We start from the raw sequence: 20,126 nt of genomic DNA on the forward strand, positions 1-20,126 counted from the left end.
GCCTTTACTTTTCCTAAAGCCGAACTGATCGTCACCTAGCGCATTCTCAATTTTCTTTTCCATTCTTCCGTATATTATTCTTTTAAGCAGCTTCGATGCATGAGCTGTTAGGCTGATTGTGCGATAATTCTCGCACTTGTCAGCTCTTGCCGTCTTCGGAATTGTGTGGATGATGCTTTTCCGAAAATCAGATGGTATGTCGCCAGACCCATATATTCTACACACCAACGTGAATAGTCGTTTTGTTGCCACTTCCCCCAATTTTAGAAATTCTGATGGAATGTTATCTATCCCTTCTGCCTTATTTGACCGTAAGTCCTCCAAAGCTCTTTTAAATTCCGATTCTAATACTGGATCCCCAATCTCTTCTAAATCGACTCCTGTTTCTTCTTCTATCACATCAGACATATCTTCACCCTCATAGAGACTTTCAATGTATTCTTTCCACCTATATGCTCTCTCCTCTGCATTTAACAATGGAATTCTCGTTGCACTCTTAATGTTACCACCGTTGCTTTTAATGTCACCGAAAGTTGTTTTGACTTTCCTGTATGCTGAGTCTGTCCTTCCGACAATCATATCTTTTTGGATATTTATAATATTTTCGATATTGCACTACAAACACAGAAAATTCTTTTTTCTTTTATAATTAAAATTTGACAAAGTGAATACCCGCACAATATAGTCTTTTTAGCTAGTATCAAGTAAGAAATTAGACGTCCTTGTACTTATCTGAAAATGTGAGGATTGACTGCAACACCTTCAGCCTTATGTTTGAATTTCTTTATTCAGTTGCGACCGCTTTCGGTGTTACACTGCAGCATCATCATGCCATATGTACAGGAATGTGGTAACAAAATTGATCGCCCAACAAACATAAAATGTATGCAGATACCTGCTACTAAACAGTCTTTTCGTAAATACAATATCATACTTCAGGCACATAGGCACGTTATCAGTTAGGCTAAGATAATCAAACGTAAATAGAAACAGGTCTGTGCAGTAATAAAATTAACTGTAAATCTTAAACAGCAACCCATCGAGTCCATTGTTTCTTAAAAGTAGTTACAAACTAACTAAATTAACCTGAAATAATATGTAGCAACAAAAAATCTAAATTCAAAATGGCTACAAAACAGGCACATTGCTCTGTGAGAGCTGCAAATCGAGTGTACTGAACTCAATAGACAGCCAGCGCAAACATGTACAATAGTATCTCACCCTCAATAATTACGATTGATATATATATATATATATATATATACATATATATATATATATATATATATATATATATATATATATATATCGTAGCAATCGTAATTTAATCAAAAAATGCACTGAAAGTCTGCGGGGGGCCGGAGTGGCCGAGCGGGTCTAGGCGCTACAGTCTGGTCGCAGGTTCGAATCCTGCCTCGGGCATGGATATGTGTGATGTCCTTAGGTTAGTTAGGTTTAAGTAGTTCTAAGTTCTAGGGGACTGATGAACTCAGAAGTTAAGTCCCATAGTGCTCAGAGCCATTTTTATTTGAAAGTCTGCGACGTTCCACTATCTGTTGTACGATAGGTAAAATGCGAGAAAATGGTTCTCAAATATCAATGAGAGTAAAAACATACTCTCAACAACAGCACACTACAAAAAAATCTCAAGGCTGTCGTCCAATCCATAACTGACGGCACATATACTGTGATCAACACTGAAGTGAAGTTTGCTGTCACTAACAAACAGGGTCACTAAACAAATTATCTCCTAGAAACCCTTAGAATACTATCGGTCTGACAGTAACAATTACAGCCCTCTGCATGATACGGATAGTGAGTAGGAAAGATAAATTCGGAACCTACATGAAGTTGTGTGTTGCCTGACTAGACAAGATACCGTATATACCCAGGTAAAGCACACGCAGTGCCAAAGCTTAATAATAGTTATGTATTTCATACGTAATAAATAACGCGTAAAACACATAGCCAGTCTGATACGAAGAGGAGTATTTAAAGGATCTAAACAAATTTTTTACCACGTCCTGGCAATAGCACAATAGTATTAGCGATAAGAAAGACGAAAACACTATTAGTGCCCGCAGGTTACAATAACAAAATAAATCCAGTTTTAGATGGATATAAGAAGCAATACACAAAATGAAAACACCACAGTCTATCAGAGGTCAGAAGTGATACCTGTATTGTGAAATGTATAAATGTATACAGAAAGAAATTCTTTTTTATTCCTGTAACACTTCACATGCGCCAAAATGAATGAGATGTCGACGGGCACGAAATAAATCAGGTGTTAGGCCCTCATAAAGTAAGACATTATCGTATGACTCTAGGCAGTTCAACAATATTCTGGTATTAGCGGGAAATAGAACTGAAACATCCCCATAATACGCGTAGGCCATACATAATAATCTGGAGTTAGACGGATATCACAAGAAATCGGTAAAAATGTTAAACGAAGCAAAACACAGGGACCCTTAACAATGGGACATAGAATCCCGTCCAAAATTCGTGACGCAGTAGAGGCATAAGGATTTTTCTATTATCCACAAACCGAGTGGTTGTCGAGACCTTTTGGAGTACAATAATTCCCACTGGAGAAGTAACATTAACAAATACTTTCAATAGGATTAGTGATATTTTTAATAGTGGGGTGGCATACTACATATGTAGCGCTGCTAGAGTAAGACTGCTGTCAATCAAATTGTACTTCTTTTCATTTAGATAGCTTTCATCTTCAACTAGTCTATCTCCTAAGCTTCGTGTTAACACCATATATATCATTTCTTATGATTTCCTATATAAATTAATAAAGGTTTCGGTAATAAACCGAGGTATGTGGGTTAACACGCTAGAAGACAGACGAAATAGTTTGCTTTGCTGATTAGTTGAGTATTCCAAACACGACAGACACATCAAATGATCGCAGACACGAATATGACACACACGTCACAGAGGAAACCGTGTTCAATGAACATGTAAAGGTAGCCGCTCCATGTACCCCGCCATAGGACGCTGCTGTTCACTAGAAAGCGTGGGGGAGGGGCGGAGGGGGGAGCAATTCAAACGAAATACTGACGGAGAAAGGGCTCGAGCATAATAAGATTCTAGCCCGGTGTTGTCACTGCAGAGTATCCTCTCTTAACGTTATGAAAGCTTGAACTCTGGTAGAAACAGTTGCAATTAGAACTGTGGATATCCGTGGCGGTCTGGCAGACCATTCCTCTTCATGAGCTTAAAGAAGGTAGTGATGGTTGACGCTGGGGTCTGGAGCGAAGTTGACGCTCGAACCAATCCATTTAGGGAGTGTAACTGCCCACAAACCATAGCGTCGTAGCCGGTGATTCATGACAAGGCACATTCACGTTGCGATAGAAACAATAATCATCTCCAGTGTATTTCTCTACCATATGCACTATACAATGGTGTTGACTTCCACCCCCATTTAACGTTTTCTCAGGCACAATAAGAAGACTAGACGGTAGCCACGAAAAACAACCTCATACCGTGACACCACATCCCTGTTGGTGCTACACGTGGCCTTCCAGGCAACAAGTAAGCGCCGCAGGAGTTACACGATTAGCAAACAGCCCCAGCCTAACAGACATCACACGTGTGCTTACGCCCGACCCACAACTCCGCCATTCTCAGCGGCCGCCCCAAACCGACTGCCTCTTGCCGTCCCGCGCGCCCCAGCCGAAACGCAAAGATGCACATGCCCGGGGACCCGCCAAAGATAACAAGCCGATCGCTGATGATCGACCAGCGATCTGGCTCACTACAGTCTCACAACTCCGACACCTTACTGTACACCACAGCATCCTCAGCGAACAACAGCAGATTGTCCGACAAATCATTTATCTATGTAGAGAACGACAGCGCTCGTATCACTTTTCGCTGAGGCACTACTGACAATAACTTTGCCTCTGATCAATTTTCGCTGTGGAGGACAACATACTGGGTTCTGTAACTTAAGAAGTCTTCGAGCCAGTCAGATATCTGTGAACTTATTCAGTATGGTCGTACCTTTGTTTATTTGTTTAATCATATGGCTGGGGCCCCCATCAGGCAGATCGTTCGCCGGGTGCCGGCCTTTCAATTTGACGCCACGTCGGCACCTGCAGTCGATGATGATGAGAGGATTATGAGGAGGACAGCACAACACCCAGTCGCTGGGCAGAGTAATTCCCGGACCCAACTGGGAATCGGACCAGGGCCCAGTATAGTTCGCAGTATATCACGTGAGAAAAGAGGAAACTGAGTTGCGCACGAGCGATGCTTCCTGAAACAGGTTCGCTTTGGTGAAGTGTTCCCTTCGATGCGTTCCTTCGTGGACGACCCACCCCTGGCGAACGTCTTATTGAAACTGCAGCAGCCTGACTGATTTTCCCGTCCTTCCCAATTTGAGTCCTGCATCTACATCCGACAGGCTCATTTCCAGTACAAATTACTTCATAATTTAGTTTCAGATAAAGGACGGAAATTTTTCCCCGCCTTCGAGTCCGGGGGATGCGCGCGGAGGTCGGCAGTAGTAGTCAGGCAGCGGGTGCCTGGGGGGAACAGCAGGGTGCGGCCAAGTGGGGAGCGAATGCCGAGACCGGCCGCACGGCGCTCAGTGTTTGCCACCTGCGCCTCCACGTGCTGCGGGCAGCTCGCTGCGGGACATTACTTCATTCGCTTTAATGATATTTACCTCACCTTTTGTTTCTGTTGCTTTTACCCGTATGCCTGCACATGGCTCAGGAAGTACACACTGAGCCGATAATTTTGAACGACAGGTTTAAGGAGTCAAAATTAGAGTGTAGTGAGCACATTGTGCTCATGTGGAAGCGATCTAGATGTAAAACAATAAACTGGTAGCCAAGATCGCAGGGATTCTTTTTATGCCACGATTACCGGTTTCGGCGATCATCGGATCTAGGGGGGGACAGAAAACACTACAATAGTGGGCTTGGATGCCACTTATACAACATGTATACACATAAGTTTAGGTACGTACCTTAGGACACATACAGGCTATAACATCAAGGCAGACAATGGTGATATTAACAGTTGCCTATAACACGCAGGCCTTACAATATTCTCATACGTAGCACATAGGAGTCCAAAAGAGATGACATTATAAATGTTAAGTGTCTCCATTACACAGAAGCGCCAGTCAGGTGCTACAGCAACTCCGGCTGTGTTCTTACACCACAAGCCCCGTCGTGAGATGGCGCTAGCAGAAGACGCCAATGACTGTCACAGTAAGCGTCATAACAGGCTGTGCGTGTGTGGTAACACTACGTCAATAGGGCTTGTACATAATTCTGAGACTGCCGGGTTACACAAGTACACATCTGTCTGTTCATATATAACACCGACCAAAAGTAATATATATAGATTTAAAAACACTGCAGAGTTACACAACTGCATACCCGTCGGGTCTTATATTGAAAAACATACCAATAAAATAGACACTGCGTATGAGCCTGTGGGTTTTGGTCTTAACAGAACTACTTAATATAAGAACTACAACCATGTGGCAGCCTCACGTAAATGAACCACAGTCATCTAACAAAACCAATGTCAAAAAGTTATGCCACCTTCTGTCGACTTTATACTTATGTAGTCGTAAAAGACTCTCTTCTGTGCTGTAAGCGGCGGTCACCGGACCAAAACCAAGAAAACGTGAAACGGAAGGGGAGTGGGTGGAGTGGAGTGCCTATCGCCTTAAAATAGGACATTCTCCCCATTAGAGAATTACAAGTGCACGTTTGACCAGAAGAAATGCATATATCGATGTATCCAAGTAACTGAGTGGATTATTCAAAATAAAACGATAAAGAAAATATTAATAAGGGAAACATGTTTCTCTATCTCTTAACGATGTTTTGTTGAGTCACCCTTTAAAAAATACGTTTATATCGAATGAAGTTTTAATAGACCTTTCTAAAACTGCACAAACGAAAAAAAATCGCAACACTGAAAGGAGATAAGGGGCACAAACGGAAGTTGGTAGGCGTGTTACGACATCTGAAAGATGCTGTCGGTTCAGACTTCACGCCAGTTACGTTAGAGTGGCGTTAGTAGCTCGTCTGAGGATGCAGCTCATGTTTGCTTTACATACACGCTGTAACTGTCTTGAGCTTTAGCTACATTTGAGACTAGAATTGACGTTGAATTTACGTTAGTCAAGAATGTCATTAAGGTGACAAAGACGCCGTTATCAACACCTCAAAAAGTTTTAACGAGGTCATGCAATAGTGCTACGAGAAGGTGGATATTCCTTCTGGGATACCGTAGAAAGATCTGGCAGGACTGTATCCATTGCACATGCTTCCTGTTAGTTGTTGTCACGAGAATGTATACTTACAAGAAGACTGGTCTCAAGACGGTAACGTCGCACTACCGACAACAAAGACCACGGTGTTCATTGTGGGGCTCTGGCGCATCGCTCTGTATCTGCAGCAGCGCTTTGAGCAGCACCTGGCGCCACAGCTACCCAACCAGCTGTTGCAAATCGCTTACTTCAGGGACAGCTGCGAGCCAAAAACGCTGTAGACCATATTCCACAGATCCCAAACAGGATCATTTACCACTTCACTGGAGTCAAGTGAGACCTCATTTGGAGGGCATGGTGGAGGTCTGCTGTGTTTTCTAACGAAAGCCGGTTCTGCTCCGATGCCAGTGACGGAGAAGGGGAGCAAGGCCAGTTGTGAGCCTGAAATCATCCTGCCAGCGTGATAGACACATTGGACGTGTACATCGAGGTATGGTTCGGCGTGCGATTTCATATGACAGCAAGAATACTGTCATGGTTACCCCACTCACCCCGGCTTCAAAACTGTGCGTCAATCTGTTGACTCAACTTGCCGTGGTGAGACTCAAGAATTCCACGGGTTGATTTCCAACGTGATAACGCTCGCCTACATTCTGCTATTGTAACCTAACTTGGTCTACACAGTACCAACATGTTGCGCTGACCTCCTCGACAACCGGACCTGTCTCCAATTGAACACATATGAGACGTCACCTGATAACTCCTGCGTCATCCAAAATAAGCATTAACCGACCCTGTATTGACCACCAAGGATCTCCATGCCACAGTCTGACACCTGACACCTGTACAACACAATGCATGCACATTTGCGTGCTCCCATTCAACAGTTCGGAGGATACACAAGTTGTTAATCAACCAGCATTTAACATTTGCAATGGCTTATGTCGCGCTTACATTAACCTGTGATGTTGCAATGTTAATCTCTTAAATACACTGAAGCGCAAAAGAAACTGGTATAGGCATGCGTATTCAAATACAGAGATACATAAACAGGCAGAATACGACGCTGCGGTCGGCGACGCCCATATAAGGCAACAACTGTCTGGCGCAGTTGATAGATCGGTTACTGCTGCTACAATGGTTATCAAGATTTAATTGAGTTTGACCGTGGTGTTACAGTCGGCACACGAGCGATGGGACAGAGCATCTTCGAGGTAGCGATGGGGATTTACCTGTATGACCATTTCACAAGTGTATCATGACTATAAGGAATCGAGTAAAACATCAAATCTCAGACTTCGCTGCGGCCGAAAAACATTCTGCAAGAATGAGACCAACGAAAACTAAAGAAAATCGTCCAGCGTGATAAAAGTGCAATCCTTCTGCAGATTGCTGCTGATTTCACTGCTGTGCCATCAACAAGTATCAGCGTCCGAACCATTCAACAAAACATCGTCAGTGAGGGATTTCGCAAGCGAAGGCCCACTCATGCACCCTTGATAACTCCACGACACAAAGCGTTAGCCTCACCTGGACCCATCAACACCGACATTGGACTGTTGATGACTGGAAACATATTGCCTGGTCGGACATCTCTCGTTTCAAATTATATCGAGTGGATGGACGTGTAGGATTATGGAGGCAGCCACGGACCCTGCATGTCAGCAGAAGACTGTTCGAGCTGGTGGAGGCTCTGTAATGGTGTGGGGCGTGTCCAGTTGGAGTGATATGGAACCCTTGATACGTACGTACGTAATCATCCTTTATGATCACCTGATTCCATTCAAGGCCATTGTGCATTCCGACGAGCCAGGGTAATTAGAGCAGCGCAATGCGACACACTATACGTCCAGAATTGCCACAGACCGGCTCCAGGGACACTATTCTGAGTTTAAATATTTCGTTGGTCACTAAACTTGCCAAAACTGAATATTATTGAGCATATCTGGGATTCCTTGTAACGTGCTGTTCAGAACCCCCTCGTATCCTTACGGATTTATTGACAGCCGTGCAGGTTTCATGGTCTCAGTTTCCTCCAGGACTACTTCAGACATTAGTCGACTCCATGCCACATCGTGCTGAGGCTCTTCTGCGTGCTCGCGGGGCCCCTACACGATATTAGGTAGGTGTAACAGTTTCTCAGGCTCTTCATTGTGTATTACCTAAAGTATTCCTAAAATTTCATTACTCTATGTTAATTACTTTTTGGTGACGTGATTTTTTTTCTATAATGAGTATTTTATGTAACTGTCAGTTTATAGACGTAGATAAAGTAAAAATTCATGCAGTATTAAGTTTCTCATCTCAAATCAAATTATCGATTATGTATCTTCAGCTTCGTAACCCTATGTGTGGCGCGCAGTTATCGAAAGCGAGACAGGCTTTTAAAAGACCTACTGAAAAATCAGCATTGTAGTTCAAAAAAATTAGAGGAGTTTCTCCATTTCTTGGTAATGTTAGGAAGATACATTCTATGTTCCTTCGAATTCTGGAAAGACGATAACTGAAACTTCTCTCTATATATTTGCAAGTAGCGTATTTAACTAATGAGGGGAATGATACGCAATCCACTTCGCCTTTCAGGTAACTAATAGAAACTTGACAAGGTGGGGCCATTATGTCAACTCCAAATTTAATCGTGGCACCTTCATATGTTTCAGTCCTCTGATCATCTCGTTACCAATCAAAACTAACTAGTATCACGCGGTTGCTTTCGGTACTGGTTGTTGACTAAAACAGTGAATACATTCATAGCGTTTGTTGTATGAATATCCTACAAACCATGCTCTGACCTTGTGGCACAGAGAACAATAAAAAATGAGCCCAGTAATCTTATGTTCAAAAAGAGAATCAATCACACCATTAAAACTAAATTAGTGCTGGAGAAACACACCACACTAACCACAAGGGAGGAACGCTGGGTGTGGAAGGAAAAATCGAGTAGCGATAGTCCATTGTGCTTCTGAAATACGTGCACAGTTTGGAGAAATGACTGATAGAATACTAAGTTGTGCAATAGTTTATGAAAGAAAATTATTTCCGTCCACAAGAAACAGAAGGACCTTTACTCGTCTCACAGAACTCCCTAGTTATTGACTTCCAGCTACGTGATCCACCTGATAAAGACAGTGGCATGAAATTGGAAAACTTACTTTATCATATTTTATTACCTACTAAGCTTCAACAGATCAACACCTCAAGATCGTTTCTTATACCTGACCAGGAAAAGTCGGTAATTTATCGAAAAACAACAGTCAAACACTTCCACAGCAGGTTGAGCAGTGAAAGGGGCACTAAGAAAATCGTCTTATGAATTCACTAACCTGACCTATGGCCACATGGTTCAGGAATGTGGAATGAAATCATATAATTAGGTCGTTAATTTATAGGCAGTCAGTAACTGAACATCTCTGCAACATTTTGAACTGTGAAAGAAGCACCATGAATCAACATACAAGGCGTTTCTGTAAGAGAGTGCAAAAATGTAGCAGGACATAGAGAATGCTCTACTGAACAATTCGAGATAGGGAACCTGGGGTCAGAGAAGCCGGTTGAAGGACATATGGAAGTAAACTTGTCTACCGCTTTGTCTAGCTTTACTACTTTCCAGTTTAGTTACAACTAACATGCTTACAAGTTTACACTACTGTGCTGTTCAGTTACATGTACGGGTACATTCTTTATTTCCTGCCATGAAACAAGGAGGTTGACCCTTATTACCAGGAAGTCATGATGGAAGTTTTGTTTTCTTTACTTGTACATAAGATAACTCTGTTGTATCGTATTTACATTGCCCCAGGACAGAATGTACTATGAATCAACGACAGCCCCATTCATTACTAAGTGCTATTCAGAACGTACACTGCAATACAATAGAGCTGGATTGAAAGGAGAGGTCCTGTTCCATGGCCTGCGATGTCATCTGACCTCAGTCCCCCTGATTATTTGCTGTGGGAACGTCTGAAGTGTGATTCGAAGGACACCAGCAGACGAGGAATATTTGTCAGGATGCGTCAGAATCTTATTCGCCGATGTCACTGAGGTTGATGGTCATCAGTTTCAGCACATTTTATGAGGTACAGCACAAATGGTACGTTCATTGTATCAATGATGGTATTTGCAGTTAACTGTAACTAACGTAAATTGCTATCATCTGCTTAAGCTGGCTTCTCCGACCCCTCGTTACCCACCTCAAATTGTACAGTGGATCATCCTTTATGTACTGTTAAATATTTGCACGCTCTTCCGGAAACACCCTGTATACTCATTTTATACTATTGTTACGGAGACCTACGTCCACATAGTCCGGCACATGCAGAAATTTCAAACGCAATTAGATCTTTAATTTATAGAATGGAATAACTGGCCAGTGCCCCCGTGGTGCAGTATACAAAGGAAGTGGCATGAAATCAGATTACATCATTTAAAGAGAAATAACAGGAAGCCCACGCCGGTTTGAAGTAAACGACCGTGTGCCAGGTATATTGCTGCGGTTGATTTCCGCGCCTCCAGAGAGGCATTTTGTTCGGTAGTTGTGCTGTGGCCACGAGAAGGGGGCGGCCTGGACACGTGACTGCACGGGCGCCTCTGTGGCCGGGCTGGTAGCCAGGAAGGTTAGGGCAGCAGGCTGTCTGTGCACTGAGACCAACGAGCGAGTGATGAGCCGAGCCGTGTGCGAGATTCCGAGCTAGGCTCACGAGAAACACGGGCCCCACCACAAACTTGTGACGTCACACTAGTTGCCTTGTCCGGGATACATCGCGAATGCTTGGGTACGTCTGGGGCCAAGTGGGAAATCAGGGTGTCACTGAAAAGGTACCCGATGAAGTTCTTTAACGTTGTCATGTGTTAAAGAAAGCACGGGTCTATTTTCAGGCCCTGCTACGAAGTACTGAACTGTTCAAAAATAATACCTCGCTCTTTGCCAAAAATGGTCGCTTCAACTTTTAAGACCTGTTGTATCGCAGCCCGTATTTCCCTTTGACCTCGATCCCTGGAAGATGATGTGTTGTGGGTCTGTCAGCTGGATATAACTACAGACTGCACGGTGTGCGGTAACTTTCTAAATTCCACAGCCTAGTGTTGCAGTTGGTTGACAGACAACAATCCCAGTCGAGGTGGAGAAAGGGGCTTTTCCAAATCGAGTAGACCACTATCTGACTGGTTTTGCAGCTGATGGTTCCACACTGGTGACTTTATGGTTTACACACTAACCTGTGTGTCTTTTGTACTGTGTACTGGGTGCGTTCGCCAACCACAAATGTTATTGTATAACAAACTGTGGCTGTTTATTGACAGCACATAGGACTGCTTTGTTTGCTGCACCAAGAGCAGTTCCGTTTGTTACCTACATGCTGCGAGTGTGATTAATTGTATTAATCACTGAAATTTTGTTTCAGTGACACATTGTAACTGCTTACTCTTTCCACAGCGATAATCAATTGTTTATGTTATTTTGTAAGAATTTGTTAAGATATATGTGCAAGCAGTTTGGTAGAGTGCAGTGTTTAGCTGTTCGCCATAGCAGTCGTAGTATGTTAAAGTGTTGGCGTGGCTTATATTCTTAATAAAATCTAAAACTTGTTTTGCCCTCTATAAATGTCTTGTTACTGATGTTATGTCAGATATTATGACTGTTTATGCCCAAGAGCCAAGCATTGGAAATTATTGAAACTGTTGTTTTGTTCTGTACATTAGGACATAATTTGGAATTTAATTTTTTACTACATGGAAGATATTTCTGAATTGATTGTGGGGAGCCCTACTTAATGATCTTTATTTTGATGTTAATATAAAGAAAATGTTGACCTGAGTGCCACATTTACACAACCCCCTGCCCAAACAACACTCCACCTAAGCTCTATGCTACAACACTCCTCTAATTCAAGCATTTAGATAGCACTTGGATGCACATGTTGAGAGATATACCTACTCCTAGCGCTTGTATTCTATCATATGGGATTGTTTTTCCTACTTATTTTCATTAACTTACATTTTTCTACAATTGGATATAGCTGCCAATCATCTCTCCAACTAGGATGTCTGTTTAATTCATCCTCCATCTTACAGCCACTAAACGACGGTAATTTCGTGTAGACTACAGCGTTGTCAAAACTGCTGCTCACCCTATCTGTGGCGTCAGTTATGTTGTAGAGACCGAGCTCTGTCGCACTTCTCAGGGGCACTCCTGACGTTAACCTTGAACGCAATGAGCAATCATCGTTCGGGAGAATGTACTGGGTTCTATTACTTGAAAAGTCTTACAGCCACTCATGCATCTGAGAACCTGTTGCATATGCTCGAACCTTTGTTAGAAGTCTGCAGTGGGCCACTTTTCAAAAGCTCTTGGAAACTGTAAAAATATGGAATTTTCTGTTTAGCCTCCATCCATCGTTCGCAGGATATCGTACGACAAAAGGAGACGCTGAGTTTCGCACTATCGATGTCTTCTTAGTCCGTGTTCTGTCTAACGAAATCTATATCACAAGAACGCTACTGCGGAAACTGGATCGCAGAACCTGGTACAGCTTGCAGCACTCGATTTTCAGTATTTCGCGTGGTTATTGACTGAATTGAAAAATATAAAAATCTATCATAAGCTACTCCTTAAGAGATATAATCTTACATTACGAATTTGACACAATAGGTAACATATTACAGTGACAAAATGTGTGTTTATGTTGAGGCAGCGAAACTGACGGTGCCGATGTACACGGACTACGTTCATACAGTATTTGAGAAATTAAACACCCACTACTTCTAACAAAGTTTTCACATAATTTTAAACCTACACGAAATTTTTTGTCGCTGTCACCCCAGACAGAATCACGAAAAAGGAAAAAAGTTTGACGCTTAGTGAAGTTTCGCTCTTTATGCAAACTTCAACATCATGCGTGACGTTTTAATTTATTACTTCTTTACTACTAACACTATACGCAACACAGTTTGCATATAGTGTCGACATATCACACTCCATATAGACCAGCAAGACAAATGAAAAATGCAATACTTGAGAAAAATCGAATACGAGAACAGAACTATATGTTCATATTGCTGTTGTATGGAATATAATGGAATTTGATTGAATTTTCTCCCTTTGATAAGACCGTAGGATCCATACACTTTACTTGCTAAAATCGTACACCAGCCAGCATTTCATAAATATTTTTGGTGGTGATTTTTATCTACATGACAACTTGGTGTGAGATACAACGTAAAACTAGCACGCTTCATAACAAAAAGATTTTTATGGTCCGAACATGACAGCAAAGTCCGTCGGAACATTGTTTTAAATAAAAAGAGTATTTATTCGAGGTTGGCTGATGTACGTTTTTGGCATACAATGGAATTTACTGAAAAAATGTAATTGAAACATAAAAGAAGTTGATACAATTCAGTATATGTAGTACAGAATTCTGTAATTCGATACTCCTGAACTATAGTATTTTTGAGGTGTGTTACTGTTTTTCTCAGGTTGCGATATAGCACTGGCTGCGTGTGTGAAATTACGTCATTGTAATATACATATACAGGAGATAAAACGTCATAAACATTAAGAAGCATGAAAAAAATAGCTTCTGCTCAAATGGAGCGTACATTACCCAGAGTATGTTCTTCCAGTGTTTCATAACAAGAGTACTTAGCGACTTCCAACAAAATTTAAGCATAAATTCAGAAAATTCGTAAACTTTTTCTTGCTTAAATGCTAAACGGCAAATATTTAATGTAGTAACTCATTTTGAATCGACATTTCAGGCTATGCTATACATGGGATCGATCGATCGATTCTTTTAGGGGGTAGGACGACAGACGGCTCGACTTGGAGCAGGAGAGGCACCAAAGGACATATTAACTTCCACTGCCTATACTTTTATAAGTAAATTTATAAAAATTTGTCAACATGACCATGAAGGACTGAGGATTCACTCTTGTAGCAGTGGAAGTTCAAAAGCATAAAGAAATTAATATTTTTTACATGTGAATTTCCATTATTTTTTCACTTACTATTGACTGTATTTGTTGGTATACGTGCAGTTTTATGCATATGTAACACACAATCGTCGATGAATTTTGTGCAGCATGCAAGCCATACTTACAGCTGTATGAAAATCTAGAATTTATTGAATTTATGGAAAAATGAATGAGCTGTTACGTTTTAAATTTAAGGTTTAGAAAATATCAAATGTTATAGATAATTATCTCAACTTTTCCCACAGTTTTTGATACATTTGGAAAATTTTAGAGCTTCATAACCTGTAAGTATGGTTTGTATGCTGTGCAAATTTCATCGAAGAATCTCTCTTACTTATGAAGAAAATTGTACTTATAGCAACAAATGCAGCCAACAGTAACTGAAAAAAAGATGATATTTCACATGTAAAAAATATTAATTTCGTTGAGCTTTTGAACTTCCATTTCTGAATCCTTCGTAGTCCTGCCGACAAAGTTTTATGACTATATTTGGAAACGTACGTGTTGTTCCCGTTGTGTACTTCAGTCCTGAGACTGGTTTGATGCAGCTCTCAATGCTACTCTATCCTGTGCCAGCTTGTTCATCTCTCAGTACGTACTGCAGGCTAAATCCTTCTGAATCTGCTTAGTGTATTCATCTCTTAGTCTCCCTGTACGATTTTTACGCTCCACGCAGCATTCCAATACTGAATTGGTGATCCCTTGATGCCTCAGAACATGTCCTACCAACCGATCCGTTCTTCTAGTCAAGTTGTGCCACAAAATCCTCTTCTCCCCAATCCTATTCCATATCTACTCATTAGTTATGTGATCTACCCATCTAATCTTCAGAAGTCTTCTGTAGCACCGCATTTCAAAAGCTTCTATTCTCTTCTTGTCCAAACTATTTATCGTCCTGTTTCACTTCCATACATGGCTACACTCCATACAAACACTTTGAGAAACGATTTCCTGACACTTAAATCTATAGTCGATGTTAACAAATTTCTCTTTCCTCGCCATTGCTAGTCTACATTTAATATCCTCTCTACTTCGACCATCATCTGTTATTTTGCCAGTCAACATTTAATACCTTCTCTACTTCGACCGTCATCAGTTATTTTGAGAAAGTACAGGTAGTGGAAATTAAAATGCCTTGCGGTGCCTCTCCTGCTCCAAGTCGGCTCGTTTGACGTCCTACCCCCCCCCCCCCCCCCCCCCCTGTAAGGAATCAGGGGTTGGGCTGTTCGTCATACGAGCCTAAGTGTGGACGCGCTGTCTCGCTGTGCAGACGACGGCGAGGCCGGCGTAGAGGAGGACGCAGCAGGTGGAGTCGGCGTCGGCGGCGGCGGCGGCGGTGGCGGCGGCGGGGAGGCCATGTCGGACGAGGGAGGCGGGGGCGGCGGCGCAGGCGGCGGGGGCAGCGGCCAGCAGGTGGAGGCGGCGCTGGGCAGCGCGGTGACGCTGCAGTGCCCCGGCGGCGCCTGCTGGCGGCGCTACGGTGAGGCGGTGGGGGCGGGCCCGCAGCTGTCTCTGGAGCGCGTGCTGTACCAGGAGGCGGGCGTCTACCGCTGCGAGCCGGACCGCCGCGCGCAGGGGCTGCTCGACCGCCGCCGCGCCGCGCTCAGCGTCCGCCTCAACGTCACCGGTCAGTGCAGCAGCGCAGCACCACTCCGCACTCACACAAACCTGCCCCACAATCTTTCGGGCGTGCACTCGCGACAGCGACAATTCTTCTTGCTGTATTTCGGCTAGAAACCTCCCAGTTCATAGCGTTTGCGCGTGTCTATTTATTCGGAGAGTCACGTGATACAAAGCTGCTGAGTATTCAAAGCGCATGCGTCAAAGATATCAAAGTCGGCACTACTTCGCTAGTCATAGATAAGAGGTATATAGCAAAGATAAACATGTAAGCGCAGAGTGGAAACAAAATATTGCTGCTGCGAATCCACAGTGCTTGAAAATAAAAAATTAATCTTTAAAAGTGGTAACATCTGTCGGAAGTGAAGATGCAGAAGTTCTTTGCGAACGATGGTGTGAAATAAGCAACAGCAGATTAAGAAAGCCTTGCACATGAAAACTGCAGAAAAATTACAGGAAAAGGATGAGGAAGTGGAAAGGGAAGTGAAATCTATAGCCTGTCTCCCATACGTGGGTAATGTTTCTTCTAAAATCACTAGAATCTTGAAGAAACATAAAGTGGATGTGATATTCCGCCCACCAGCTAAGACTGCAGCTTTGTTGGGATCCGTTAAGGATGATCTTCTCTTGCCAAAGGCGGGAGTTTATGAAATCCCTTGTGAGTGTGGCAAGTACAGGAACGATGCGTCGAACACCAGCGGTACACACGTTCTTCTTCAGTCCAAGAAATCAGCAGTTGCCGAACATTGCATTTCTACTGGCCATGCCATGGATTATAAAGAAGATTTTAACTACTGCTTCATCTTTCAGTTGTTAAGGAAGCTGTAGAAATATAACTAGCCGACAACCTGCTAAACCGTGACGAAGGATTTCATCTTGACAATGCTGGGAAACCGCTTACTTCACACCTTCGTTCGGAAAGAACTTCTGCATCTGCACTTCCGACAGATGTTACCACTTCTAAGGATTAATTATTTATTTGCAAGCACTGTAGATTCGCAACAGCACTATTTTGATTGCACTCTGCGGTTATATGTTTATCTTTGCTATATACCTCTTATCTATGACTAGCGAAGTAGTGCTGACTTTGATATCTTTGACGCATGAGCTTTGAATACTCAGCAGCATTGTGTCACGTGACTCTCCGTATAAATAGGCACGCGCAAACGCTATGAACTCAGTCTCCGACTCGCCTTGAAGATGGCTGGGAAGTTTCTAGCCAAAATATCGCAAGAAGAAATGTCGCTGTCCAGTGTGCACGCCCGAAAGATGATGGAACATTATGTCCGACGGGAAAACTACAATAATCACATCACAGAAACATGTCCACTTCAAAACTGGGCCCGTTACAGGACTCCATATGGGGTCCTTGAGTCACACTGTTGTCATACTCTTCCCAAACCTTGCGAAACATGTCGGATGCGGTGGACTCTCCCGTATCTGTGATCCACTTGCGTAGCTGTGGCAAGGATTGTGGCAGGGGTCCCACCAGCTCTTTGTCATTAAGGGGCTACGTTAATGAAAGATACACACTATTTCAAAAATGCACCAAATCCCCAGTTTTGGAGATTTGGGAATGAAATTTTTTTACCACGCTTTACGTCAAAGTAACACATTTACATATAAATTCCTTTGATTATATGTATTCAGTTTTTTTAATGAAATCTGAAGTTTTATTTTCCAAAAATAATGTATGTTCCTTTTTCTCAGAAAGTATTCAAGGGTTCGGTTGGGTTGTTTCGGGGAAGAGACCAAACAGTGAGGTCATCGATCTCATCCGATTACGGAAGGATGGGGAAGGAAGTCGGCAGTACCCTTTCAAAGGAACCATCCCGGAATTTTCCTGGAGCGATTTAGGGAAATCACGGAAAACCTAATTCATTGTGGCCGGACGCGGGATTGAACCGTCGTCCTCCCGAATGTGAGTCCAGTGTGCTAACCACTGCGCCACCTCGCTCGGTGAAGTATTCAAGAGATTTCTACTAAAATTTGTCTTTTTCATCTCTTTATATGTTGAAAGTGTCTCTCATGAGGTTTTGGAACAGGTAAAATAGCGGAATTTTCAATGTTTTTAATTATAATTCCACTAATACAGTTTTAAATTCATGCAAAATTCCAAGCACTTTGCTCCATGTCTCAGCTTGCAATCAGAGTTTCAAAATTTTCTATTGAGACAACGTTTAATAGGTTTACAGAAATATGTGTACACAATTCCATTATTCTAGCATTTGTAGAATAAGAAGAAAAAGTACATAAACTTCAAATAAAACAGGAAACGCAATTTAAAGTTCAACCTAACTTCTTTCCTTATGTCATTTCTTCAGAAGGCACCACATTTGTACTCTGGGTCGTCTTTCCCTTCAGTTGTTCTCTTCTGGTTTCTGGTTGTCTGCGTTTTGTTCTCTACCAGGTCTTCAACTGACTTTTCAGCTCCAGAGACGCACTCCAAATCTATTTTTCTCAGGATGCCTTAAGTAAACTTTCCTATCTTGAAGCCCATTCTTTCTAATATCTTCATCCTCCCGACGTTCTCATCGTTAAATACAATAAATGCATCATAAGTTGCTATTCTGAGAAATGTAGCAGATGCAAATGTATTTTTAGGTCATCGTTTCCATATGAGTGAATTTAGAGGCTTATTTGGATTTTGGCTTTTGCCATGAATACACCTTTTGAGAAGTTCAGGATCGGCCAGAATTCTGTAAGTCGGCTTGACAAGAACCAGGGTACAATTTGGAAGCCACTCCTTGTGAATGTAGGAGTTGTTATCCCTCTGAGCTTGACGTATCAGGGAGGCTGCGTCACACTTTTAATTAATTTTCAGGCACTTCGGATGTGATTTTATCACTGAAACTTTGGAAACTAATTGTCCATGAGTGGTACTAACACATAAATAATTAACCGAAAGTTGAGATTTTTGGTCAATTTCATCAACGCCTCCCATTAACATTGCCCCGTAGAGGAAATAACAACAGTTTAAGTGTTCTACCTGTGTTCGATACCTCACCTCGTCATCATCATCAGCACATTCATCCTTCGAGTAGATGTTTGTTTATGTGTTCCCTAACAGCCAACTGAGCAGCTGCACCACCCTGTTACGAGGATTGACGCTGAAGCTACGAGGAAAAAATCGAGGAAGCAAACGCTTGCGAGGTTTCTCTCCATCAAAAAGACAGGGATGTAAAACTTCTCTCTCAAGATTGAGAGACACATTGACATTTCGCGAATATCTTTCATGTTCAGTGACGACATGCGGGATTTCTGTTCTCCAGAAACGAGCATTGGGCCTACTAACTTTACAACTGCTGTAAAACGTTCCTTCTACACTATGAGGGGGTATAAAAAAAGAAAAGAAAAGAAATTAGTTTTAAAGGCTATATATTTTCAAATTGTTTACAAAAAAACCTTATCCGCTTCAAAATACTTTCCATTACTGCCTATAAATCTGTCCCATCGATGCTTCCATCGCTCGAAACATACACTCCTGGAAATGGAAAAAAGAACACATTGACACCGGTGTGTCAAACCTACCATACTTGCTCCGGACACTGCGAGAGGGCTGTACAAGCAATTATCACACGCACGGCACAGCGGACACACCAGGAACCGCAGTGTTGGCCGTCGAATGGCGCTAGCTGCGCAGCATTTGTGCACCGCCGCCGTCAGTGTCAGCCAGTTTGCCGTGGCATACGGAGCTCCATCGCAGTCTTTAACACTGGTAGCATGCCGCGACAGCGTGGACGTGAACCATATGTGCAGTTGACGGACTTTGAGCGAGGGCGTATAGTGGGCATGCGGGAGGCCAGGTGGACGTACCGCCGAATTGCTCAACACGTGGGGCGTGAGGTCTTCATAGTACATCGATGTGGCCGCCAGTGGTCGGTGGAAGGTGCACGTGCCCGTCGACCTGGGACCGGACCGCAGCGACGCACGGATGCACGCCAAGACCGTAGGATCCTACGCAGTGCCGTAGGGGACCGCACCGCCACTTCCCAGCAAATTAGGGACACTGTTGCTTCTGGGGTATCGGCGAGGACCAATCGCAACCGTCTCCATGAAGCTGGGCTACGGTCGCGCACACCGTTAGGCCGTCTTCCGCTCACGCCCCAACATCGTGCAGCCCACCTCCAGTGGTGTCGCGACAGGCGTGAATGGAGGGACGAATGGAGGCGTGTCGTCTTCAGCGATGAGAGTCGCTTCTGCCTTGGTGCCAATGATGGTCGTATGCGTGTTTGGCGCCGTGCAGGTGAGCGCCACAATAAGGACTGCATACGAC

At 43.0% G+C, this 20,126-nt stretch overlaps 1 protein-coding gene across 1 annotated transcript in view; it reads left to right on the top strand.

Moving 5' to 3' along the window:
- LOC126335636 (uncharacterized) overlaps window positions 1-20,126 on the top strand; it is a 785,040-nt gene that overhangs the window by 712,324 nt on the left and 52,590 nt on the right. Inside the window, exon 7 of the mRNA XM_049999091.1 lies at window positions 15,501-15,857. Within this exon, the coding sequence (XP_049855048.1) occupies window positions 15,501-15,857 (357 nt within the window). The remainder of the gene's footprint in view (window positions 1-15,500; window positions 15,858-20,126) is intronic.

Source organism: Schistocerca gregaria, chromosome 2 (assembly GCF_023897955.1).
Source record: "Schistocerca gregaria isolate iqSchGreg1 chromosome 2, iqSchGreg1.2, whole genome shotgun sequence".
NCBI classification, from domain to species: Eukaryota; Metazoa; Arthropoda; class Insecta; order Orthoptera; family Acrididae; genus Schistocerca; species Schistocerca gregaria.